Source organism: Chroicocephalus ridibundus, chromosome 7, assembly GCF_963924245.1.
Source record: "Chroicocephalus ridibundus chromosome 7, bChrRid1.1, whole genome shotgun sequence".
Classification (NCBI taxonomy): domain Eukaryota; kingdom Metazoa; phylum Chordata; class Aves; order Charadriiformes; family Laridae; genus Chroicocephalus; species Chroicocephalus ridibundus.
Genome location: NC_086290.1, coordinates 55,399,143 through 55,421,588, shown reverse-complemented (window position 1 = coordinate 55,421,588; position 22,446 = coordinate 55,399,143). Strand labels below are relative to the sequence as shown.

Sequence of the window (22,446 nt, the reverse complement as noted above, 5' to 3'; positions counted from 1 at the left end):
ACCAGCCGCCTCACCCGCCTGCTGGGGGCTCTGCTTTGCGGCTGCTGGGGAAAGAGTCCCCGCGCAGAGCGTGGGGCACGGGCACCGTCCCCAGCACACACTGGGCAAACAGGCGGCCTTAGGGCAGCAATGGCAACCACGTGCTTGTTGGTTTAGCCCCTTCAAATACAGCCTTGAAAATCTGTTTTTCCACAGTGACATCCTGGACTAAGGTGCTTGCCCAGACTGGGAGAGCCTTCAGTTTTACTGGGAGCCCGTGCTCCTCTGCCGCAGGCAGTGCTGCTAGCGCGGCCCGGGCAGAGAGAGAAGTGAAACAGAAATTCACACCTCTTGGTCCCTCTGTGACAAAGGTCCTAAATTTCTCACCGTCATTTCAGGAAAACGTCAAGAAGAAGTGGCACACGGGAAGGCACGTTGCCACCGTCACACGCAGGCTCTCCACAGAAACCAGGCCCTGCAGCTCCACTTCTCCTCCCGTAGCACCGACCGCTCGGGGAGGCCACGCCGCGGCTTCCCAGATGAGCAGCGTTTCTGGTGCTGCGATTCTGCCTCCGAGCAGGAAACTGCCGAGAGCCACTCTTATCCTGCCGTGCCTCCCAGGGCGTGCAAAACAAATGCCATTGTGCCTCTTCCATCCCCCATCAGGTTCAGACACGTTATCCAAGTGCAGCCCCCCAGGTCCCTTCTGGCCAGGTGGTGGCAGAGAGCAGACCCAAAACCCCACATCAACAAGGGAACTGATTTCATTATTCTAAAAACAAACAGCCAAAGGAAAGTTCAGGCTAGAATGGGCTCCTAGAGCAAAGAAAGGAAAATAGAGAGCGGGCAGTGGGGAATGCTTCATATTCCTAAAAGCCTTTTGTACGTTAACACATGGTGTCTGCTTCTCTCTAGTCACCTATTTATCACTCTCCTCTTTAGAGAAGGAAAAAAGTCCTGGCTGCCTTCCTAAGGCAGAGTTTTGTGGCCGGGGGGAGGGGGAGGGTGCTTTAAGCATGATGCAAACCATTTGGAGTGCACGGAGAGCACTGCCAACACAAGCTGCACTATTTAAACAAGTGAGGAAATGATCGTATATACAACATGCCAGCGAGCACACACACACCAGAGGAAGTCGAGAGGGGTTTTCATGACACAGAGCTGGATGTCAGCGGCTGAAAGGTCGATATTTTCCCTTAACACCCTTCTCAATGACTTAATCGTGTTCCGTTTGCACAGAAAACTTCCCAAGAATAAAAGTCTGGAGGAATCGAGGGGGGATGTTTGGCCTACTGCTGACCTTGTCCGAGGTCCTCTCCACGTAGCAGGGCTCCTGGGGGGCGACCAGCAGGGGAACGAAGCCCGAGAGCAGCCGATCCTCTTCCAGGCTAAGCAGGGCAAGGTCGTCATCTGGGTCCTTGTACAAGGGCACCTCCGACTGATTCACTGTGGTCAGTATGTTACAGAAGTCAGCCAGCGTCGCCCACACATCTACTGAGACCCTGGGAGAACGAGGAGAGACGTGAGCAATTCGGGGCTGGAATGCGTTGGGAGTTGCCTGCAATGCTGCAGCGAATACCAGAGAGGTGAGGCGAGGCGAGGCACGCCACCACGCCGCTGCTAACCTACCCCATCGGGAGGGCTCCAGGCGCAGCTGCGCTGGCACCGAACCCAGCAGGGCTTGTAACCCTCGCCCGCGAGCGCTGACACCGGCCACCCGGTCCCCCTGCACGGGGAGGGCTCTCAGGATCTCGCCCGTCCCGCTGCTCTGCCCACCTCTGCCCGCTCCCGAGCTGGCACACGCGCGGCAAGCAGCTTCCCCGTGCAGTGCCGGCAGGAACCCAGCTCGTTCCAGATGGGAGAAACGCTGCTTATTACTCAATTTCAAACCCTGCCAGGATGACGGACCCATCCCCTGCGCTGCTCTCGGGGCAAAAGAGGCACTTGGGGGGCTCCAGCCAAGCCCGGGGCACCCTCTCCTTCGCCTGGCTCTTATCTGCTGCAGTCACGCTCTAAAGCACAGAGATTTTTTTTTATTTAAACCCCACCTACTTGGGGGGGGGGGGGGCGGGTTAAGCTGCATTTTGCTTCTGGCCACGGTTTCCACACTTGCGAGTGACCTGCAAAGCTGCCTTTGCAGTGTCTCACCTTCTTGGAACAGCAGCGATGTGTGGGGAGCCGGGTGCGAACACAAGGCCACCGGCAGCCCTGGACCGCTCTCTGCGCATCCCCATCACACATCCCCATCGCTGAGCACACCCTGGGGAGGGCCCTGCACCCCAGAGAGGGTCAGTATTGGGGAAGCAGGCAACGAGCACGGAGGCACTGCAGCCAACCGGGCTGCCTCGTACCGCGTTTCTTCCTCCTGTTTCTGAAAGCACTCAGATAGGGGTTTTTAAGTGCAGAAACTGGGACGAAAGTAGGGGAAACTGGGGCTGATCCGCTTCTGGTGGCAGCAAGGAGGGCTGTTCCTCCAGCCCACACCTCTGGGGCACCGAAAAGTGCAGGGAAGCCAGCATCGCCAGGGGTGCAGCAGTGACCAGCGCGGCCCGAGGCTGGCGGGAGGCCCCCTGCTCTTTGAACTGCTCCAGGTGGACAGAGTCTGCACTCGGTTATTTACGGGAATCAATGTACCAGGAAAGCACACTGAAATGAAACATCTTGTTTTCAAGAGCGTCCTGGGAGCCAGGCAGAATGAGGAACCATTAATCAAAGCCCGGCACGTAATCAGCACACATGTAACGCAGAGTCGCCCACGTCCCTAAGCCAGCCCCAGCCCGCACGCTGGAGGAGAAGAGGTCCTTCAAAGCCCTCTGCGCACAGACACCAGGAGCTGGGTTCATTCACAAAGCTCCATCGCTTGGCTCAGCCAGGTCTGGCTGTCAGAAATGTTTAAATATGGAAAAAAATAAACAGTTGCAACACGTTTTTCGGAGGGATCTGTCCGAGGCCCTTTGTGATGTAATGGGAAACGCTGCGTTTGTGCTACCAGCTGGAAAATAAACAGAGCTGCGAGGGTTAAAAGGAACTGAACTTTCCACGACCCCTATCTGCAAAAGAAGAAAATAATAAGAGGAATGATCCACTGCCCCACAGCCCTGATAGTTTATCCTCCGGCCCGGGCTGCAGAGACAAGCACCGGATGTGATAGGGCTGCTCTGGGCCACCTCCAAGGCGAGCTCTGCCCATGGGAGATGCACAGGGCTTGGGAGGCTCAGCCCTCCCCCAGTGCCCTGCTGGCAACTGGGCTGGGCTGCCTGAGCCCGGTCACATAGCACTGGTGGGGCCCCGCCAGCGCGGGCTGCGGGGAGGGCTTGGCTGGGATGCAGGAGGTGCAGAGGCTGCAGGCATCGGTGGGAGGAGAGGGACGGGGAGAGAGGCTTGCAACCGCCGGGGAACGAGAGCACCGGGGCGTCGGGGACAGTCGCCGATGCAGAGGATGTTCCCAAGGGGTGGGACAGCCAGGTGCATGGGACCAGAGTGGAGGAGAAGGGAAAGAAACACGTTGCAGAGAGCTCGCCGGCGCTCCCCAAGAAACAGAGCTGCAGGCAGGGGATGGAGATGACCAGGGAGGGTGGGAGGAAGGCAGAGGGCAGCAGCAGGATGCTGGGCAGGACTGGGATCCACGGGGTGGTAGTAGCGGGGTGAAGGAGCAGCCCAGATGAAGTACAGGGAGCCATCTCCCTCCACAGGGCTTTGCACCCAAAGTCAGAAAAACGCCACGTGAACAGTCCCCGAGCCGACGCTGCAAACGCCCTTGTGGCCACCCAGCCCGGCGGTCCCCAGCCCTCTCCCCCTGCCCGCAGCCCCTCCAGCAGCGCTGCCCCTCGCCACCTCCAGAGCGCTCCCTGTCACTTTATCCCCTTCATCCCCAGCTCCCTACAGCTTCGCGGTGCCTTGCCACATCTGTCATTTGCACTGGACGTGTTCGGTTTCCACCCTGGACTTCCTTCAGTCAAACCACAGGCTGTGCCGGCTCCCTGGGTAGCAACATCTCGCTGCGCCGCAACCCTGAGCAGCTCCGCGGCGGCACCCTGTCACACGCAGCACCTCGCAGAGCCTTCAAAAAAGCCAACAAAGAGGGTGGTGTTGGCATTTCTGCTCTGGTTTTCTCCTGCAACACAGAGGTAGCACAACAGAGAGCGGGTCTGACAATTTTCTGCCGTCCCCTCGGGTGCAGCTCCTCCTCTGCAGTGCATCTCCCAGCACCGGCACCACCAAGAGCATTTACCGGCTGCCACGCACCGGCAAAGCCAGCCAGGGCTCACAGCTCATGCCGACACCGCACGGCCCCGTGGGTCTCCTGCTGGGACGTGCACTCGCCCTAGAAGATCGCACGACACTCAGGCACCCCGTCAGGCGCCTTCTCCCCGCTGCCCCTTCCCCAGGACAACACCGTGGCCACCTCCAGGCGTTTCTGACTTATGTCACCCAACGGTGCTGCGGTGCCGGAGCCTCTCTGCAAAGCCAGGCCAGTTCCAGGTGCCTGGAAGCGCTGTGTCCGCACAGTGCCACGGCTTCGGCGTCCCTCTGCGGAGGGAGGCCCCGAATTACTGACAGCGAGCCCAGGCACGCAGCTCCCAGGTACACGGACGAGGCTCCCAGAGCTTTTAACCGAGGAAGCGAGAAGGGGGTTAGCGCGAGGTCTTTCCTCGGAACGGGGGTTCATTCACTTCCCCACAGACACATTTACATTTGCTTATTCCACCCGGACAGGAAAAAAAAATAAGAGTTAATTTCTTTTTTATTGCCTCAGGATTCCAGGTTTAATGTAGCTGTCAGTGCGAGCGCAGCCCAGCTGCACGCCGACGGGACGCAGCCCGGCCAGGCGAGGGTGAGCGCGCCGCGCAAGTGCGCAGCCGAGCGCCGGGGCTTGGAGCCGGGTCTGCGTGGGGACGGCTCCTGGCGAAGACGGATGGATGCCCGTGACGGGGACAGCACCACCGTGAGGCAAAAGGCCCCCACCAAGGTGTGGGGAGAGCAGAGGGCGAGCCTGATGCTCGCCGAATCCCCACCGGCCACGACGCTCCGGTGCGAGCCACCATCTTCACCAGGGACATGGGCTGCCTGGTGATTAATATCAAGCACAATGACCCCATGTTACAAGCCTGCGGGGGCCTGTGGAGGTGGCCATTTCCTGTGTAATACCAGCTTGTTTAAACACTAACATTCAAACTCCACAGCTGCAGAACAAACCCGGAAAGCGCGGCGCAGAAGAAGCCCTGCATTGTGTTCCCTGGCCGCCAAGAGCCGCGCTGCCGTGCAGATGGCAAATGCCTCGGGCTCGCGCGCTCCCGGGGACGGGGGACAGGCACCCACCGGCTCCCGGTGCCCGCCTCGGCACCGCCGGACCCGGGGGAAGCCGAACTAAAAGCAGCTCCTCTGCAAGGAACGAAAGGGGTCGGTGGCGGGAGCTCTTCCCAAAAGGTGTTCAGCAGCCTTGCCCTGGACTCGGAGGCAGCTGCCCAGAGCAGGGACAAGGTGGTGACGGCCCCTCCGCCCCGTGGCACCGACGATTTCCCCTACTCTGCCCTGCACGTGGCGGTCCCTTTGGCCAGCCAGCCATCCGTAAACTCATTCCGCTCCCGGGAACCTGCCTTAGGAGTTAGAGGGACGCTCTCCTCCCCGGGAGAGGGGCCGTCTCCTCCCAGCCAGCTCTGCTTTGCCACAGCCCCCTTCTCCACGGAGCCTTTTGGCTTCTGCTCCACTCGACTTTACCTTCATTCTCAGCCAGGTTTACACTACCGAGACACCTCCGAATCCTCGCTTTGATGTCTCGATAGGGAAACTCTGGTGGCCAGCATTACTGACTAAGGCTCTGATCTGCAAAAGGGATTTTCCATTTAGTCTCCGGCAAACTCCAGTAAGGTCTTGGCACCCCCGTCCAAGCCTCTGTCCATCTCTCCCAGTGGGAGCTGCCATCTCAGTGACACTTCTCCGCAAGAGCGATGTGATGAGAGCGATCTGGCAGATCTCTCTGGGAAGGTAAGCTCTCGAATGTGCTCAGAGCTTTTGGATTTAATTTAATACTTGGTTTAAATTAACCATTTTTAAATGCTTGCAGACAGTCTCCACAAACGAAGAGGCCCTCCGCTCCAGCGTGGAAGGAGCGCAGATTCGCCAGGGTCAGCCCTGCGGCAGTTTGTCTGTCTCGCCAGTGGCTTCCCCATCAATTCTTGCGCTTCGTTTAGCAACGGAGTCATTGTGGCGACAAAGCAGAGCAAGGAGAAGCTTTGCTCTCCTGTGCCCAGCCCTCTGCACCCATCTCAGCCATGTGTCCCAAAAGGAGACGGATTCACTTGAATGACAGCAGCCTCCTTGGAGATCTGCCTTTCGCCCCAGCTGCTGCCAATATCTCCGCATTAGGAGATCCACCCCGCTCCCCTCGCCCCGAAACTCCCTGCTTCTACCCCCCAATCTCTGCAAATTACTCCTGGGGGCAGCTGGTCTGAGAGACGCTGCTCCAACCCAGTTGCACGGCGACGCAACTGCTTTAAGCGACCGCCTCTTCAGAGCTCAACGCAACGTCTGCCGTGAAACACGCAGATATAAATTAATTCTGAGATACAGAAGTGACTGTTGCTTGCAGCTAGAAGACCTGGGAACACCTGGTCCAGAAACACAAGCCCTGAGCCACAGGACACTGCTGCTCCGAAGCACAGATACCCACGGTCAGGTTTAGCTCCTATCCTGGAAACACCTGAGAAAAGAGCCACAGAAAACTCGCCGAGCCCCTCTCCCAAATTGCTAGAGAGGAAGGATCTCAGACACACACAGCAGCCCCAAGAGAGGGATGCAGGCAGCGTGTCACCGCTCTATGGCCTGAAAACGTGTCCCAGCACATCCCCTGAGCCAGGGTGACCGTGCAGGTGTGGCTAAGAGCTGGATGAGCGCGCCAGACCACAGAGAGAGGTTTGGGGAAAAGGCGTAGCTTCTTGTTCGGGTTGAATTCTGAGCCCCCAGCTAAGGAGAGGCCGCCTGCCAAGGCGCCGGGGTTCATCCCCACGCCCCCGTCAAGAAAAGGACCCCGAAGACAAGACGCACGGTCTTCATCCCGCTCCGCAGAGCCCACCGGGTTTCGGCAGCGCTCACCCTCACACCTTCCCCTCCGCCTCCGTCCGAGGGGGGAAAAGCAGCGAGCCGAGGAATTTGGTGCGGGGTGGCGTGGTTTCTTTTTCTCTCCTTTTTTTTTTTTTTTTTTTTTTTTTTTTTTTTTCCCCCCCCCCAAATATCGTAAGGCCTCAAATCCAGCAGTGTGATAAATGCATCCGAGCTACAATTAGGAAGATATATAGCATCAGAACGCGAAGGTCTGGGCAGCGTGGTGAAACGCGGGCTCTCCAGAGCCCCGGCTATGTTTCCCATTATGTAACCCTGGTCATGGGCAGACAGCCAGGCTCCAAATGAAAAAGAGACTCTGGCTTGGCACCGTTTCTATTTTCCTATCCTCATTCGGGGTCAGCGCAGTGTCATACAGCTGCAGAGAAAGCTCCGGGGATTAAACCTGGGAAAGACTCCAAGACCAGGACCCGGGTTCAAGTACCAGCTGAAAGCAATAAACCAACTGCCACAGCTGGGCTGAGTTTTAGACGTTCTCAAAGTCGTGTCCCATTTCCCCCCCCGCCCACCCCCAAGCTCTCTTGCCCCGACGGAGAACGAGCCGTCGTGAACATGGGCGAACGCAGCGTGAACGGAGGCCTCGGGATGTATAGCCCCGGCAGCCCGGGCCTTAGGCTCTGGCGGAGTCTTGACAAGCTGCCCCGCTGGCCCCGAGCCCAGGCCGTCATTCTGGCAGCCGCGCTGGCCCCGGATGAGCTGCACTTTGATGCAAGCTCTGGGCCAGGCCTTTGCTCCTAGTGGGCTGCCAGGTAGGTACGGGGCCTGGTTTTTTCCAGAAGCTCTAGCACATTCATGGCATCCTTGCAGGGTGCTTCTGTGCTTTAAGGTTTTTGTTCCATTGTCCCTTTTCTGCGCCCACGCCATCAGGAGGGGGCAACGAAAGCGATGGCTGCGGAGTGCTGGGAGGCTGGTTTCCGCGTGTCCAACCAGCCTCTCCATTGGCGCCGGTGGGGACCTTGTGGCACGTCCCACCACTGTAAGGCACAGAGAATGCGCCTAACAGCACAGGATGCTTACTCGGTTCTGCAGCTTGGCATCTGCACTTGCTCCTCGCGTGCTCTCCCTGCTCCTGAGCTCACCCGGCCCATAAACCTTGGCTTACTCCAACACGCCTGCTGCTCTGACCCATGTTTTACTTCTAAACTTCTTTGAAGCTGCTCCTACCCAAACCCCCGGACTCGGTGACTCTACCTGGTTACCGAGCAGCCCCAGGCCACACAGCAGGCTTGTGTCAATAGAGAGCTGAAACACTAACCCAGCGCTCCCCTTTTCCTTTCCCACTTCTAGGGGAAACGTTGCGAGTCCTGGTCGTGCCCAAGAGCAGAGTTAGTTCCCTGCTACTCATCACTACCGGCACCTCCACGGAAGCTCAGCCACTGCTGCCCCAGAGTCCCGGACCACCAACACCCGGCCACACAATGCTGGGTCAACACAAGAAGTCTGGGCTGAAAGAGCAGCCCATCTCCTCACCGTTAAAAAGGCAGATTCCCCGGGTGAGCCAAAGTGCGAGGGTGGAGGAGCTGGGAGCCAACATGAGGAAGGCTGCCCATGCCCCAGAGTAAGGGCATGGATGGGGGTTCAGCCACCCTCCACGGAGAGGGCAAGGTGGGGAAGCAGACCTTTGCTACAAGATGAGGACCCTTGTTCCTCCACCCAGCAGACCAGGACCTTGCAGAGTAGAGCCCCCCAACCCATGCCCACTGCTCCCCAAAGCCACCATGCCACGGGGTGGGATGCCACCACCACCTTCTCCAGCCTCGATGGGCAAGCTGGAGCCCGCACCTGCTCCGGCAGCCCGGGGGGACGCGGCCCCGTGCCCCGCAGGAGCGGGAGGCAGCTCGTCCCGGGGAAGGCGCCGAGCGCTGGCTGCGTGAACCCAATCAGAAATTCCATCTCGAAGCTGCCCGTCGCCAAGGGCTCAGCAGCTCCCTGCGCAGGCAGCGCGAGGGGAAGGGGGGATTGGTGCAGGCGGGTTCACGTGACAGATCCCAGTTTGAGTTCCTGCCCAAAGATGGGCAGCAGTTCACATGAGCAGGCAGCGGTCCCACACCGAGCAGCCGACAAACAGAAAACAGACTCCATCTCCACAAAATGAGGCCCAGAACTTCCTGTGTGAGATTTCCATTTCCTCAGCCAAATGAAAAAGAACTGGAGTAAGAGGCAATAAACTAGGAGAGCAGGACTGGACCTGACGCACGGAGCGGGGACCCATTAATGGTTAAGCCACTTTGCTGGATTACTCTTAATGCGCCTTCCCATCACCCTGGGTTCTGGCTCCTTTGGATTAACAATAAGACGTGATTTCAGGCTCTGGATCCGGAGTACCGGAGGCAGATGGAAAATCCTGCGGGAAAGCAGCTACGGAGCATGCTCAGACACTGTTTCGCATACTCCATACTTGGCCCCTTCACTCGATTTTCGGTCCAAAAATATGCAAATTGCCTAGTCCGCATTATGGACTAATGGGCTGGAATCGGCCAGTTTAGAAAATTAACCCTTTTGTGTGTTGCAGGGGTAGAGAGAAGCTGTTTCTCAAGGAGAAAGGAGGCGACTTTTGGAGCTCCAGGACCAGGCAAGGCGCTCTGGGCCAGCCCAGCCTGACCAAGGTTGGCCTGATTCAGTCAAAAAAAAGGCAACAAAACGCTCGTGCTGGAAACGGACTTCCCTCTCGCAGCGAGGAAGGCCCTGCCTGTTCAGCTGGCTGGGCCAGCAGAGCGCGTAAAGGAGACGTATCCCAACAAAAGCAGACGCGCATCCAAACCAGAAGGTAAAAATCCAGCTCACGGGACGTTTTCTAACACACAGAAGCAAAGAGCACCCGCCAGGACCCCTCAGAGACACTGCACCCCCACCCACGCATCAGTGAAGAAAGTCACTGTGTCACCAAGGGTGACGAGTCCCCACCAAACATCCCGTGCGCAACGAACCTCTCCTGGGTGCCACAGCCAGGAGCGAGCGCGAGCGCGGGGGAAAGGTGGCACAAGGAACTCAGGGAGGGAGCAGACACCAGAAGACAGACCAGAGGATGCACGTACTGTTTGGGGAGCTCGAGAGAGGTCGGAGGAGGATTCCAGGTGTCCGGGTGGCCAAGCATCCAGTCCGACCAGACCTTCACACTGGGGAGCAGCTCCTTCAGGTCCTGGGGCAAGGCAGAGACCTTGATGTCGTCCTCCTCATCCTCCTGCTCCATGTCTCGTGGCTGAACTGCAAATACAAGAGGTGAGAGCTGAGGCAGTTCACTGCAGCCAGGAGCCAGGCTCAGGCAGGGAGAGGGACAGGGGATGCACAAGACGGATCCCAACATCCCAGCCTTGGATGCACAAGGGAACAGCCCCAACCCACAGCAAGCGCAAAGACTGATCTGTTCTCCCTACACGGACTGGCCTAGGGGACAAGCCGGGACCTCTGTGATCCCTTTTATTGATCCCAGGCATAGAGACAGGATTCCGAAGTCCTAGTTTTGGGAAGATTCCCAATAGCATTCAGAAAGCATGCTCTGAGTCCATCCCTTTCTTCCTGCACACATCAGGGGATTTCCTGCCAGGTGATCCAGCCATAACCTGAGCCGGGCTGGGGATGCCGGGGGAGAATCCAAGGGCCCCAGCAGAGGGAAGATGGGTGTACAAAACAGCAGGGAACAAGGGCCTGAACCCCACCGGGCTGCCTCGCGGGCAGCTGCGTGGATCCTGCCGGTAACCCCTTACCTTGCAAGCATTCCCTCAGCAGGCTGGTGCACCTCCTCACCAAGAGTGCGAACATGGAGAGCCCCAGGGCCGTGGCCTGTTCCTGGATGACAGAGCGGCAGTCTTCAGAGACGCACTCTAGGAGACAGAGAAAGGGTTCAGCGAGGAGCAGGTCGGATGCTCCTTCGTGCTTCGCCTTCGCAGCCTCCCGTTCTGCATCCCGCGTGGAGCAGGGATGTCTGCAGGGGCGGGCGATTCCCCAGCTCACACCTCTCCCGGCCTCAATTGCTTCACGTAGAGAGGGAAAAAGGTGATGAGTAGCCGCTCTGGAGCGGGAAGAAGCTGCAATGACACTGCCCACGTCACGTCCGACGCCACCTCGCCTGCTGAGCCAGCCCGGCCCGAGCCGGCACTCAGGACTCCCAGCACAGAAGCTGCTGCCTGGAGCTGCTGCCTTCCCCTGAAGGAGGGGGATATGTTTAAGTGTTAAAAGGGTAATTAGCTGCATGTTTGATCTTTGTCCCTGCTGGAGTTTTAACCTCAGCAGCTGAGGAGGGGGCTCCTCCCATTAGTTCACCAGTCACACAACAGCTTGTCAAGAGAGCTTAATTGAAGCTGTTACTCAAGTAGATGCCACACGACCACAGCTCTTCCAAACAGAGCCGGCTCGGAGTGAGAGCAAATCCCCCCGGCACATCTACACCCAGCCAGAAACCACTTCTGAGGCTGCTGAGAGCAGCGGGGAGCTGGCTCGGGGGAACTGCCTGGAGCGGGGCGCGGGTTACGTTTAGGGAGGCCGAGAGCACCCTGGGGCACGCCAGGCTGCCCGCGCTCGCTCGGGCACCGCGCTGCCTGCTCGCAGGAGATTTTTAAGCCTTACGGGCATCCTCTGCCCCCCGAATCCCCTCTGCCCCCAATTCGCATCCTCCCTAGAGACACGGAGGGGGGAGAAGCTGGCCAGGAGCTTGGCCGGAGGGAGGCAGGGAAGCACTGGTGGGGGAAGCGGAGCTGCTGCCCAGCGGGATGGGATGCACCCACGTGGCTCGGGGTTCTCCTGACAGCCCATGCCCTTCGCTCTGTGCAGGCTGCTCTGCTTTCCCATCGCCTGCTGCAGGACCAGGGCTTCCAGCCTTCACCCTGCAGACGGGCGGCCGCCGTGAGAAAAGCTGCCGCAAGCCAGGCAAAGGATTTGCACGGCGAAAGCAACTATGTAGGTAACGGCTCCAAACCGGTGCCCGTGCGAGCAAAACCCCAGCGCCGGGACGGGGAGGGAGAGGCCCCGCGGAGCCCCGGCTCCCAGGCACCTCCGCCACAGGCACGAGCATCAGCTGCAGGCAGGCGAGGAGAAGGTGTTGGAAGCTGAACTCCCCTGATGTGGCAGACCTGGGATCTTGAGCAAAGGCCAAGAGGATTAAAGCAAGACATTGAGACCCCCCTTCCAGCCGGGGCTAGCAAAACGCCCGAGGCGCAGAGAACAAACGTTGGGTTTTTTAATTGCAAATTATTTCAGAGCAACGGGGTGGGAGGTTAAAAACAACCAAAAAAAGACTAAAACACACCTAGAAAATATAGGAAAAAATAGGAGGAAGATCTGTAGGCTTGATCTGGCCAGCTCTTACAGCGGCCCATGAGTTCAGCACCCGGTGAAGACACCATGGAAGGTAACCCAGGGTGGCACCAGAGGTGCCTGGTAGCCAAATGAGGGTGCTCTGCTCCCATAGCCAGGGCTGAGCCGATGCCGCAGCGCAATGGTAGGAAGTGCCGTACTGCAGAGGCTGTCAGCTTTTGGAGGAAACATAAAACTAAAGATGTGACCACTCTGGGACAGTAAATCTCTTTCATGAAGCCTTTCCCACAATTAAGAGTGTTAGTCCCAGTGCTCTGGCCACAGTCCAGTTCAAGAAATTGCAGTCATCTTCCCCGCGCTCCCTCCTCCCGCGCTCAGGCGAGATGCTGGACTCTCTTCGCTTGTCCTAAACGGGTACACAACAAGACCGCGGCCACTGCGCTGCCGCACCCGAGTCTGGCAAGTCCCAGCTCTGGGCATTTCAGCAAGCACCCCCACGCTTTGGGTGGGCAGCACCCCCGGGCTTTTGGGCACTGTGCTCAAGCCAGGCTCGCAGTCACCCCCAAACTGGGCTGGTATAAAAGCTAAGTCCATCCCCCTCCAAAAAAGGCAAAGATTAAAAGGCTTTCGTGATGCTGAGGGTCAGGAGCACTGCACAGCCCCGATGTATTTCAGAGATCAGCTCCAAGCGCTGGCGCAGTGCTCTGAGGTGGGCATGGCCAGGCTTGATACCAGGGTCTCAGCCCTTCCCACTGCTACCGGCAGCTCTTCTTCCAGGCTACAAGTTCCCCATAAAACACCCAAAAGAGAGTAAAAACGTTCCTTGCACGTGAGCTGTCGCAGGAACAGCCATCTGTGACCCGCTCACTCAAACCCAGCACTACAGCCGCAGGCCCATCCATCATCTCGTACTGCTACAGACGTGCACCACATGCCCACCAGCTCACACCCACTTTACATAAAGCCACGGTGCTTCGACGTACTGCAGCGATGCTCAGCCCCTGTGCAGCTGCCCAGGAACAGGAACAGGACACCCAAATTTAAGGGCCGTTTCCCCACGGTTCCAGCTCAGCTGCCATGAGCATTGTCATCTCATCGTTCACTTATATTAAACTTCCCCAGTCCTGAAAGTTCATTCCCTGGTCACGCTTCTCAGCTTCTTTTCAAGGAGGTTCCTCCAGCCCAAAAACCTGGCAGGGAAGGACAAGCGTCCAGGTGGGAGCATGGTGGGGGCTTAGTCAAGACCCCTGAAGGTACACCAGCGCTCCAGCTCCCAGCCTTGCCAAGGAAGGCTCTTAAGAGCTTCATTGTAGGACAAAAGAGAAAAGCACCATAAATCAGAAGAACCCTTCTCTCTGCACCTTTTCACCACTTTCCTCGGGAAGCAGGGAGCCTCGGCTTTCGCTGCGCTGGGAGCTCGGAGCCAGCGGTCACCACTGCGTGACCCAGAGGCGGCGGGGTGGCAGAGCCCAGGTGACCCCTGGCTGCCCGTGCCACAGAAGACAGTCAAGGTGAGGGTACAAGCAAAGGGCAGAGCACTCATGAAACGGGGACAGTTAGATAGAAACTCCTGGAGTGTTCTGAGTGATGAGCAGTAAGGAAACCAGCTCTCCACACCCGCGGCAAGGTCTCTCGCCCACAGCATGAAGTGGCCGAGCCCAACCTGGCGCGAAGAGAAAAACAACTCTGTAGGAAATACGCTGCAAGGGGTGTTGGAGCAATAAACCTGCTCTGGAGCCCACAGGGCGTCATTTCCTCTGAGCTGAGCAATGGTCTGTGCTGCTGCTAACGCACGCCGCATTAAGACACAAACTTCACGGAAAGAGATGTTCTTGGAGGCTGGAGTGACACTTAGGCAATTCCTGTCCCTGCAGCTGAATGTCACTAGTATAAGCTGGGGACATCAGCTGCCACAGACCAACACGCGCAGGCAGAGAGATCCTGACTGCCCAGCTCAGGGCAAACCCTGTAATTCCCAGGTCTGTTTCCCCAAATCCACCGCAAGTACGGGAGAAGCGGAACTACGGCACCAGGTCCACAGGCGATCCCGCACCCTATCCCTGCAGGCAGTCACCAAAAGCCTGGTGCCAGAGACGTTTACAGGTGGCATCCGTGGCACACCATCAGCTAAAGCTGCCACAAACCCACACTCCACTTCCTCCCGTGACCCCCCCCCCCCCCAAACTAGGCTGTGATCAGATAACCCTGCTGGGCTCACCCCCAGCCGCGCCGCGCAGCCGGGGTGCGGTGCGGAGGTGGTCAGGCAAACTACGGACAGAAATCACACAGAAAAGAAGCTGCCCCGGGCTCACAGGCCCCAAGGTGGTCAGAGATGTGGCTCTTCTGTGCCACCAGCAGCCGCAGCAGCGATGCTCTGCAGGAAATCATCCAGCACAACACCAGGTTGTGCACCACCAACCACAACACGTTTCCCCTCCACCTTCTCCCCTTGCAACCGGGCAAACATCCCTGTTAATGCCAGCATCGGTTAAACAGCTCCTGTCACCACGTCACCCCTCGGCAGCCATCCTGCGAACCAGATCACGCAGCTCATCGGGGTTAGAAATGTCACCTTTTGTGCCACTGCCACCAAAGGTGCTGTGTGGGGGGAGCGGAGGTGGCACCGCTACCTAAATAACTCCTTGTTAAACCACAGCCCAAGGTCAGGGCTTCAGGACTGGCGGCGTTGGCAGCCAAGACTGACTGGGGGTAACCCCGTAGCCGCGCCGCACGCTGCACCGACACACGCCGCACCGACGCGCGGCCCGTGGAGCCACGCTGCAGCCACGGCAGGGAGCGGAGCCAGCCTCAAAACCCACCTTCTGGCAGCTTTCTCAAGCTGGATCGGTCACTTGTAGCCCCACAGCAACCACGCCAGCAAAACTCTGAGGTACGTGCAACGCTGCACAGGGCTAGAAAGGAGCAGGGAGAGTATTTTAAAGCAGGAATGTCATCAAACGCTTCGCAGCCCCAACCAACAGCCTGGGTAATTTGTATCACCCCACACTTCCCTAGGCTGGATTTGCCTCGAAGATCTGTTTTTTCTGCACCCGAAAAATCAGCGAGAGCCCTGCAGCCCCTCTGCAAACCCATCCCACGGCGAGGGCTCCAGACGCTGGACCCGCCGGCGGGACATGAGCTCTGATTGTTTTTTGCAGGCAGGGTTTGAGCGCTGCGTTATTAAGCCTGCCTGACACTAGCCACTCGTAGGACCCTTTTTCCAGTTGGCTCAGACTTTAACTATCGGAGCTGAAGTTTCCATGCTGGGTGCCTGTCTCAGCCTGAATTCTTCCGGAAATCTTTAGCCAAAACAGTTCGGCTACTTGTGAGAATGAAGCTAGGAAACAAGATAGTGGCTTACCCTTGCTAGAAAAAAACACTTACAACCTTTTCCTTGAGCTAATCTAGCAACTGCAAATCCTGGAAAGGGGATCTGAGATTTTGCTGCAGAATAACCTTTTTAACAGAGAGTTTTCCTGTCCTACTAGAAATCTGTCCGCGCTTGGCCAAGCTATAAACATCTGAAATACAGCAGTTTTTCCACATTCAATAGGAATTCATTTCAGCAGCGAAAACCTTCTAAGATTTCACCTCCCTGAGCATGCTCCATCTTCCTACCTCCCTTACATCTAACCGCCCTTACACCTAACCTGCGTTACGCTCAGCAGAGCAACTGCTCCGCTCCCACCCAGCACGCGGGGACCTCCGAAAAAACGTCCCTGTACTAGTCCCCGCTGCTCGCTGCAAGCTCGAGACGGGACCCGGACTCCTCCAACTGGCGCCCAGGCTATCAGCTCTGAAGCAGAGCCCAAGAGCGAGAGGAGGGAAAGGGGACGGGATGGAAAAAATGGGAGCTGCTGAGCCTCGGACTGCGAGCAGAGAGAAAGCAGCCGGGAACCAGGGCCGGGTGGTTTTTCTGCAGATCGCAAAAACCCTCCGAGCTGTAGAAGAGTCCTCCTGTTCCTTCACGTGTAGGAATGAGAGTTTTTTCCTCCAGCTGAGCACGGGTCTGCACAGAGCGCGCTGTTTTCCTACCAGGAGGCAGTTTCCTCTGCAGAGAGCCCGGCAGCGCCCTCTGCGAGCGTCTACCTGGGCTCCCGGCTGCGTCCCGCGCAGGGGCTGCGAGCTCTGCTCCGACCCGGCCGGCAGCAGGATCCGACCCAGGCTTTCTGCTGTCATAAATCTACCTGTTTCGCAGAGGGAAGGGTGCGTGGGGAGGGGGGGAGAGAGAGACGGAGAGAAATGGGGACTTTTGTAACGGGGAGAAATTTGTGTTTCTCTGAGAACATTATATTCATGGAAAACATAAACCAACTGTCGTCAAAGTCGTCTGAGCTCAGGAAATGGAGCGGCCGGGAGAAGGCTGCCATGTGGCCGGATGTTATGTATTTCTAATTAGTGCTATACATCTTTCAGCAGCGAGTGTCCTTTTGCTGGGAAACACAACGCGCTGCCCTTGTTATTGTAACTGTCAGAGAGTGCTTAAACAGATAATCTCCAGGAAAAGTGATAAACACATCCCCTCTCCCACTAGGGTGTGCGAAACAGCAATGCCAAACCTCTATTAGGGCAACGCAACCAGCCACAGGAAATGGGAATGGGAAAAGAGCAGGCGATGCAAGGGACGGCCGCCTCCGAGGAGAGGGATTTGCTGGAGGAAGCTTCTCGCGGCCGCTCGAGTGCCATGTGCCGAAGGAAATCCTGCGAGGGACAATCGGGGCAGAGCGAGCGCAGGCCACGTGGCCTCGGCCGGGGGGGCACCGGCGGGGACGGGGCAGGGGGGCTGGACGTGAGGGGTCCCAGCTGCTCGGCTCCGAGCGCGCTCTAGGCAGCGGTGGAAGCGAGCCACAGCAACTCCCAAGCTCGCGAGCAAGCAGCAGACATGCTCCTACATCCATCCCAGCTCACACAACGCAAGGAGGGCTGAATCTTTCGCAGTTAAAACAACACCAGCCAACAAGCGTTAGAGTCCCGAAGGAGAGCAGATTCCTTTGATTCAGGCAACCGGGCTGCTCTAGCCAAGGGTCGGGAGGACTCCAGCGAGACAGTTTCCACGCTGGCCTCCCGGTCCTGACCTGAGCTGTGGCTCCAGGCAGCAGCGCCGGCAGCAGGTGGCCCCAGCGCAGGCAGAGGGAGCAGCAGGGACGTGCTTTGCTCCCGGGGAGCAACAGCTTGAACCCACCTTCCCCGGTGAGGGGGTAAAGGACCGTACGCGAAGGCAATCAAACGAACGAACGGCTCTCCGGACGCAATCCCAAGGATGACATAATGGGCTGGCCAGGGGAGGCAGGAGGTGGAGGAGCTCGGTGAGCGCGGGGCGGCGGGCGAGCGGTGCCTAAGGCACCCGGCTGATGTGTCAGCAGCTCGGCCGCACAGACAACTGATTCACCAGCCGGCTGCTGCCCTGCAGGGAAGAAGACAGAGGCTGGTCACCTCCAAGCTGACACCACCTGAAGGCAATTTGTTTGCTCTCTTATCGCTCAGACACAGGCGCGTTTCTGCCGTGAGTCACCCGCCGCCAGATGCAGCGTTGGCAGGGGCACAGGGCGGCCCACTGGGATGGGGGTGTCTGCAGGACGCGGGTAAGGAGAGCCGCGCTGCTGGTCTAGGCAGCTGGTCCCACTGCCGCCTGCCCACGGTGGAGACCACACAACACCGACAGGAATATAAAGCAGGAAAGCGAGGGGGATGCTCACAGCTGCGGGGCATTTCCCCGCCACCCCCTCGAAGAAGACCTGTGAGTCACGGGCACTCCCAGCTCTCCGCTGGGAAGTGGCGAGTCACACACACACTCATCTGCCCCCGAAAGAGCCTGGGAACCCGGAGGCACTGGCTCAACCCTGGCTAATACCCTGCAAAGAGCCTGGGAACGATGGGCAGCCTCCCTGCAAAGGATGCTCCCCGAGCCTGAATTTGCAGGCAGCAGACAGGATGGCAGCCCCAGCCCTCCCAGCACAGCCCTGGCCGAGCTGAACGCCACCACCTGCAGCACAAAGGGCTGAATCCCTCCCAAAGCCACCTTCGGATTGCAGTAATAACCTGGATGCCCCCAATCCACCTCCCCGTACCGACCTCTCCCCGCAGAGAGGCAGGAAGGACCCGGGGGGGGGTGGGGTGTGTGTGTGTGTCTCGCCTGTAGCGCCCAGACATGCAACAGCACCGGGGAACTCACTGCACATGTTCCCAAATTTCCCAAAGCAGCCGGGGCCGCCCAGGAGCCCGCGGGCTCCCTCTGCTCCGTGCTGAAACCCCGTCTTGTCCGAGGGAGGAAGGGAGGGAGGGAGGGAGGCCTAGGAGGTGAGGAATGCCGGGGGCCTGGGGAGGATGGAGCAGCTCTCCCTGTGGAAGCCATTAGATATTCAACACTTCATTTGTTTCCAGCCGTTCTGGACTGCAGCGCTGGGCTCTAGGACGGGAGGCTCTTCTCTGACGTAACCAGGAAGCAGCTGCAAAATTAAGGAATCCCTCATGACATCATAAAAAGGGTCGATGGTTTACAGGGGAAGGTATAAAAATTAATGACATATTCCCACCCGAAGCAGCAAGCCTGCTGGAGAGCCACAGGGGAAGCCGTGCTCTGCCCGACCCGAAGGGGCCGCCTGCCCAGGGCAGCTCTGTGCTGCCAGCTCCCTCCGGCTGATCCAGGAGCTCGCCTCCGGCTCTGACCGTCCCCAAGCCCGGGATCCACGTGCAGGGCTGGATCCCTGCACCGGAGGTACAATAACCAGTTCAGTATCTCCTTCCTGACCCCGACAAACAGAGCTTTAGGCTGGGCAAGGGAATGACTTTAGAGACGGCTTTCTTGCGTACTCAGGACTAGCCAGGAGTCACCGACAAAGAACACAGTGAAGTGACTCGAGGAGAGAAGATTCATTTCCAAGGGGAAAGCAGACACGTGCACAGAGTGCCCCCAGCACCCCAATTTCTGCAGCCCTGGAAGACCAACAGGTCCTGCGAGCGGAGGCCAGGGCAGAGGCACACCGTCCCTCCCCACCACGCAACCCGGGCTAGGACAGAAAGAATGACATTAGCCTTGAGGACAAGCACAGAGCCATTTCCACTTGAAAAGGGAAAAGGATAATGGTTTAAAATTAACTGCAGCCTTTTCCAGGAAATATCAGTGGAAAGAAGCAGACATTTTTAGAAATGTTATTCTCAGAAATTTCCTGAAAAGACCCATCAGTCAAAACACAGATTGAAGCCATTTCCACTTGCACTAAGCAGCACTCGGAGCTTTCCCTCCGCGCTTGGGGTGCCTCGCCCAGCTGGCAGGGCCAGGATCCTGCTCTGCACCCCTGGCCCCAGAGAGGCCGCAGGAGTCAGTTTTGGATACGAAACACCCCACGTAGTGTCCGAAACACTCCTCCTGCCCGGGCAGCCACACACGTCCCAGCTTTCGCCAGTGACGTTTGCATCGAGACACTCCAGTCCCAGGCAGACCGACCGTCACAGCTGGGGAAAAGGCACCTACAGTCTCACCCACGCTGGCGAAGCCTGGAGACTCGCCAGAGAAACTCTTATTTCTCAGCGCTGCCTTCACCTGGAGCGGCTCCAAACGGGTGAGTTGACGCTAGGACTTACGACACGGGCACAGCAAAATCTTCACTAGCCTCAAGGCTCTGCGCGATCCCCGGAGCCGCTGGTTCTGCTGCCAACAACTGACAGCTACACGAATCTGACCTGTCTGGCAGCTAAAAGGCTGGCAAACCCAAAGGTACACAACTCCTGGCTAGCTCGTAAGAAAGTATGTCCCTCCAAGCTGGCAACGCAGCTCATCAGCATGTAGATAGCTCCAGAGCGGCCTGGCACCAGCCGTCTCCTACCGCGGAGGGAATATTGCTATAGGATGCGCGAGATGGATGGGATTGAAGTGGCTGCAACAGTGAAAGGGTCCAAAGCCGAGCAGGGCTCGGTACGTGCAGACAGCATCTGGACAAAACAGAGAACGCTGCACCAAAAGAAGAAAGAACGCGGACGATGGAAACGTTGCAGTGAGGCAGGATGATGCAATCCCATACAAGAAACCCCCCGACGGCGTATCCTCTGCCTGCACGGACCTTTCATCCCTTTTCGAAGGAGCCACCTGCACAGCCGGAGCCCTGAACCTCACCCCGAAAAGGGCCGGCGAGGAGAGCAGGCTCCTCAGCGCGTGTGCTCGGGGGAGCGCGCTGCCGTGGCGGCCCGGCCGGGCGCTAGGCAGCAGGCACGGCAAGCTCCTACGAGCATCCCACCCAGGAGCTGCGTGCGCCCAACCATAATCGTGTCAGATGTTATTTACAACAGGGGAGGAGGTGTGAACAGGGCTTCCCAAGAGATTTACTCCAGCCCCGCGTGAAGCTTTACCAGGACAATCGCAGCAAATAAAAGGCAGCCTTTTTTTTTTTTTAACGCCCTCCCTCCTCGTGCTGGAGGTGGGCATGTCTTTGGCAGCAAACGCAAGCAGACAGCCTGGAACATGCCTCCTCTGGTGTGAACCTTGGTGAGCGCTTCAAGCCCGGAGTAAAAGTTAATGAGAGAAAGCGCTTGCAGACAGGCGCGTTCGGAGAAAGCAGCCTTTGATGGGGCAGGAACAGCGAAGTGCCGAGCTTCCGTTTCAACACATTCACTCATTTGCTGCTCTTCTTTTTACAGCTTCCTGAGGGACCAGGGCGCCACTGTGTCAGTTTGCAAAGCAAATGCCAAAATGCAAAGTGAAACCCAGACCCCCCCCCTTCCCCCAAGGGAGGCAGTCCATCCCAGGGCCCCCATCTGATGCCTGCAGGCCTGAACTGCCTCCTCACCTCCCGCTCCAGCCCCTGGCCACCTCCGGCCCCTGCTCGGTCCCCTCCAGGCCCCCCGGCTGATGCCGGTGGCACCCCCAGCACCAGGACACCCCTCCGAGAGGGGCACAGCCCAGCCGCTCTGCCTACAGCGAAGCTTACCTAACACTTTCCATATAACACCCTGGTTTTAGTTCTTAACAACTTTGCCAAACTTTAACCATTTAGGCTGCGATCCTTCATGCCAAAAGCTTTCTTCGAGCTGAATTTATTGGGAAAATTTCAGCTACAAAGGTTCAGCCATTTGCCAGAATGAGGTTAGGGAAAATATATTGTTCTTCTCAAGTTAAAAATCCTTTGACCGTTTCAGCGAAATCCCTAGCACCTTCACATTTCGGAGCAGGAACCAGAAGTTTGGCAGGGGACGGCGGCGGAGCCCGAGCGTGCCTTCTGCCACCTCCGTCCGCCCCTGCTTTGCCAAGGGCTGTGGAAATCTGAGCGGTCGTTATCAGACAGCTCTCACGTGCCACGGCGACCGAAGCAGCCGCTGGTTCATCTGCTTGGGTAGAGGAGGGAAGAAGAAACGAAGCCAGGTGAGACAGCAGGGAGGGAAGGGCAGGTAGGTGATCTGAAAGGTCCCTTCCAACCCAGGCGATTCTCCGATTCTACGACAGCGTAGCGGCCCGTTCTCCAGGCGCCCAGGCTCCTCTGCTGGCACCACCAGTGGCTGCTCTTCCCAGCGGCTGGTGTCACGGAGCATAACAGCCCCGCACGTCCAGCGCTCCTGCCCTGGCAGAGGTTTGTGTGGCGAACCTAGATCCACGGGCCCGCCGAGGATCCCAGGTGAGGTCAGTCCCGTTCCACGCGGGGAGCTCACTTTTCTAAAAACGATGGGAATTATGCAAACAAATATCGTTACACGAACACAAAGCGCTCAAAGGTCAGGAACACCAGACTTAGAGCCGTCTATGCAACTTCAAGTAAACTCCATCACACGTACGCATCGTAAGGTAGTCCCGACGACATACCACTTCTTCCCCCCTCAGGTTACCGCTTTCAGCCAAGACAGAGAATTAACAGTCAGTAGAGACCCTCCTGCCGAGCGTTCTGATGTGCTGAAACACGTACGCGTTCAGTAAGGCTGGGGGCTGCAGGACACGGCAATGTTCTGGGGATTAGGATGGCTCAGCGCTAGGCTGGGGAACTACATTCTGTCTTTGCCTTGGGTCATGAACTTCCAGGGGGATCCAGGACTCACCTTAACCCCTCTCGGCACACGTGGTCAGTGTTTATGTGTCCCTCACTCCTTGGCCGGCCACGGTGACACAGAGGGGATGGA

At 58.0% G+C, this 22,446-nt stretch overlaps 1 protein-coding gene across 4 annotated transcripts in view; it reads right to left on the bottom strand.

Moving 5' to 3' along the window:
• SMG6 (SMG6 nonsense mediated mRNA decay factor) overlaps window positions 1–22,446 on the bottom strand; it is a 119,752-nt gene that overhangs the window by 49,874 nt on the left and 47,432 nt on the right. For all 4 annotated transcript variants that reach the window (XM_063342485.1, XM_063342486.1, XM_063342483.1 and 1 more), the window contains exons 11-13: window positions 10,803–10,919; window positions 10,134–10,302; window positions 1,280–1,481 (exon numbers count right to left, since the gene is read on the bottom strand). In XM_063342485.1, the coding sequence (XP_063198555.1) occupies window positions 1,280–1,481; window positions 10,134–10,302; window positions 10,803–10,919 (488 nt within the window). The remainder of the gene's footprint in view (window positions 1–1,279; window positions 1,482–10,133; window positions 10,303–10,802; window positions 10,920–22,446) is intronic.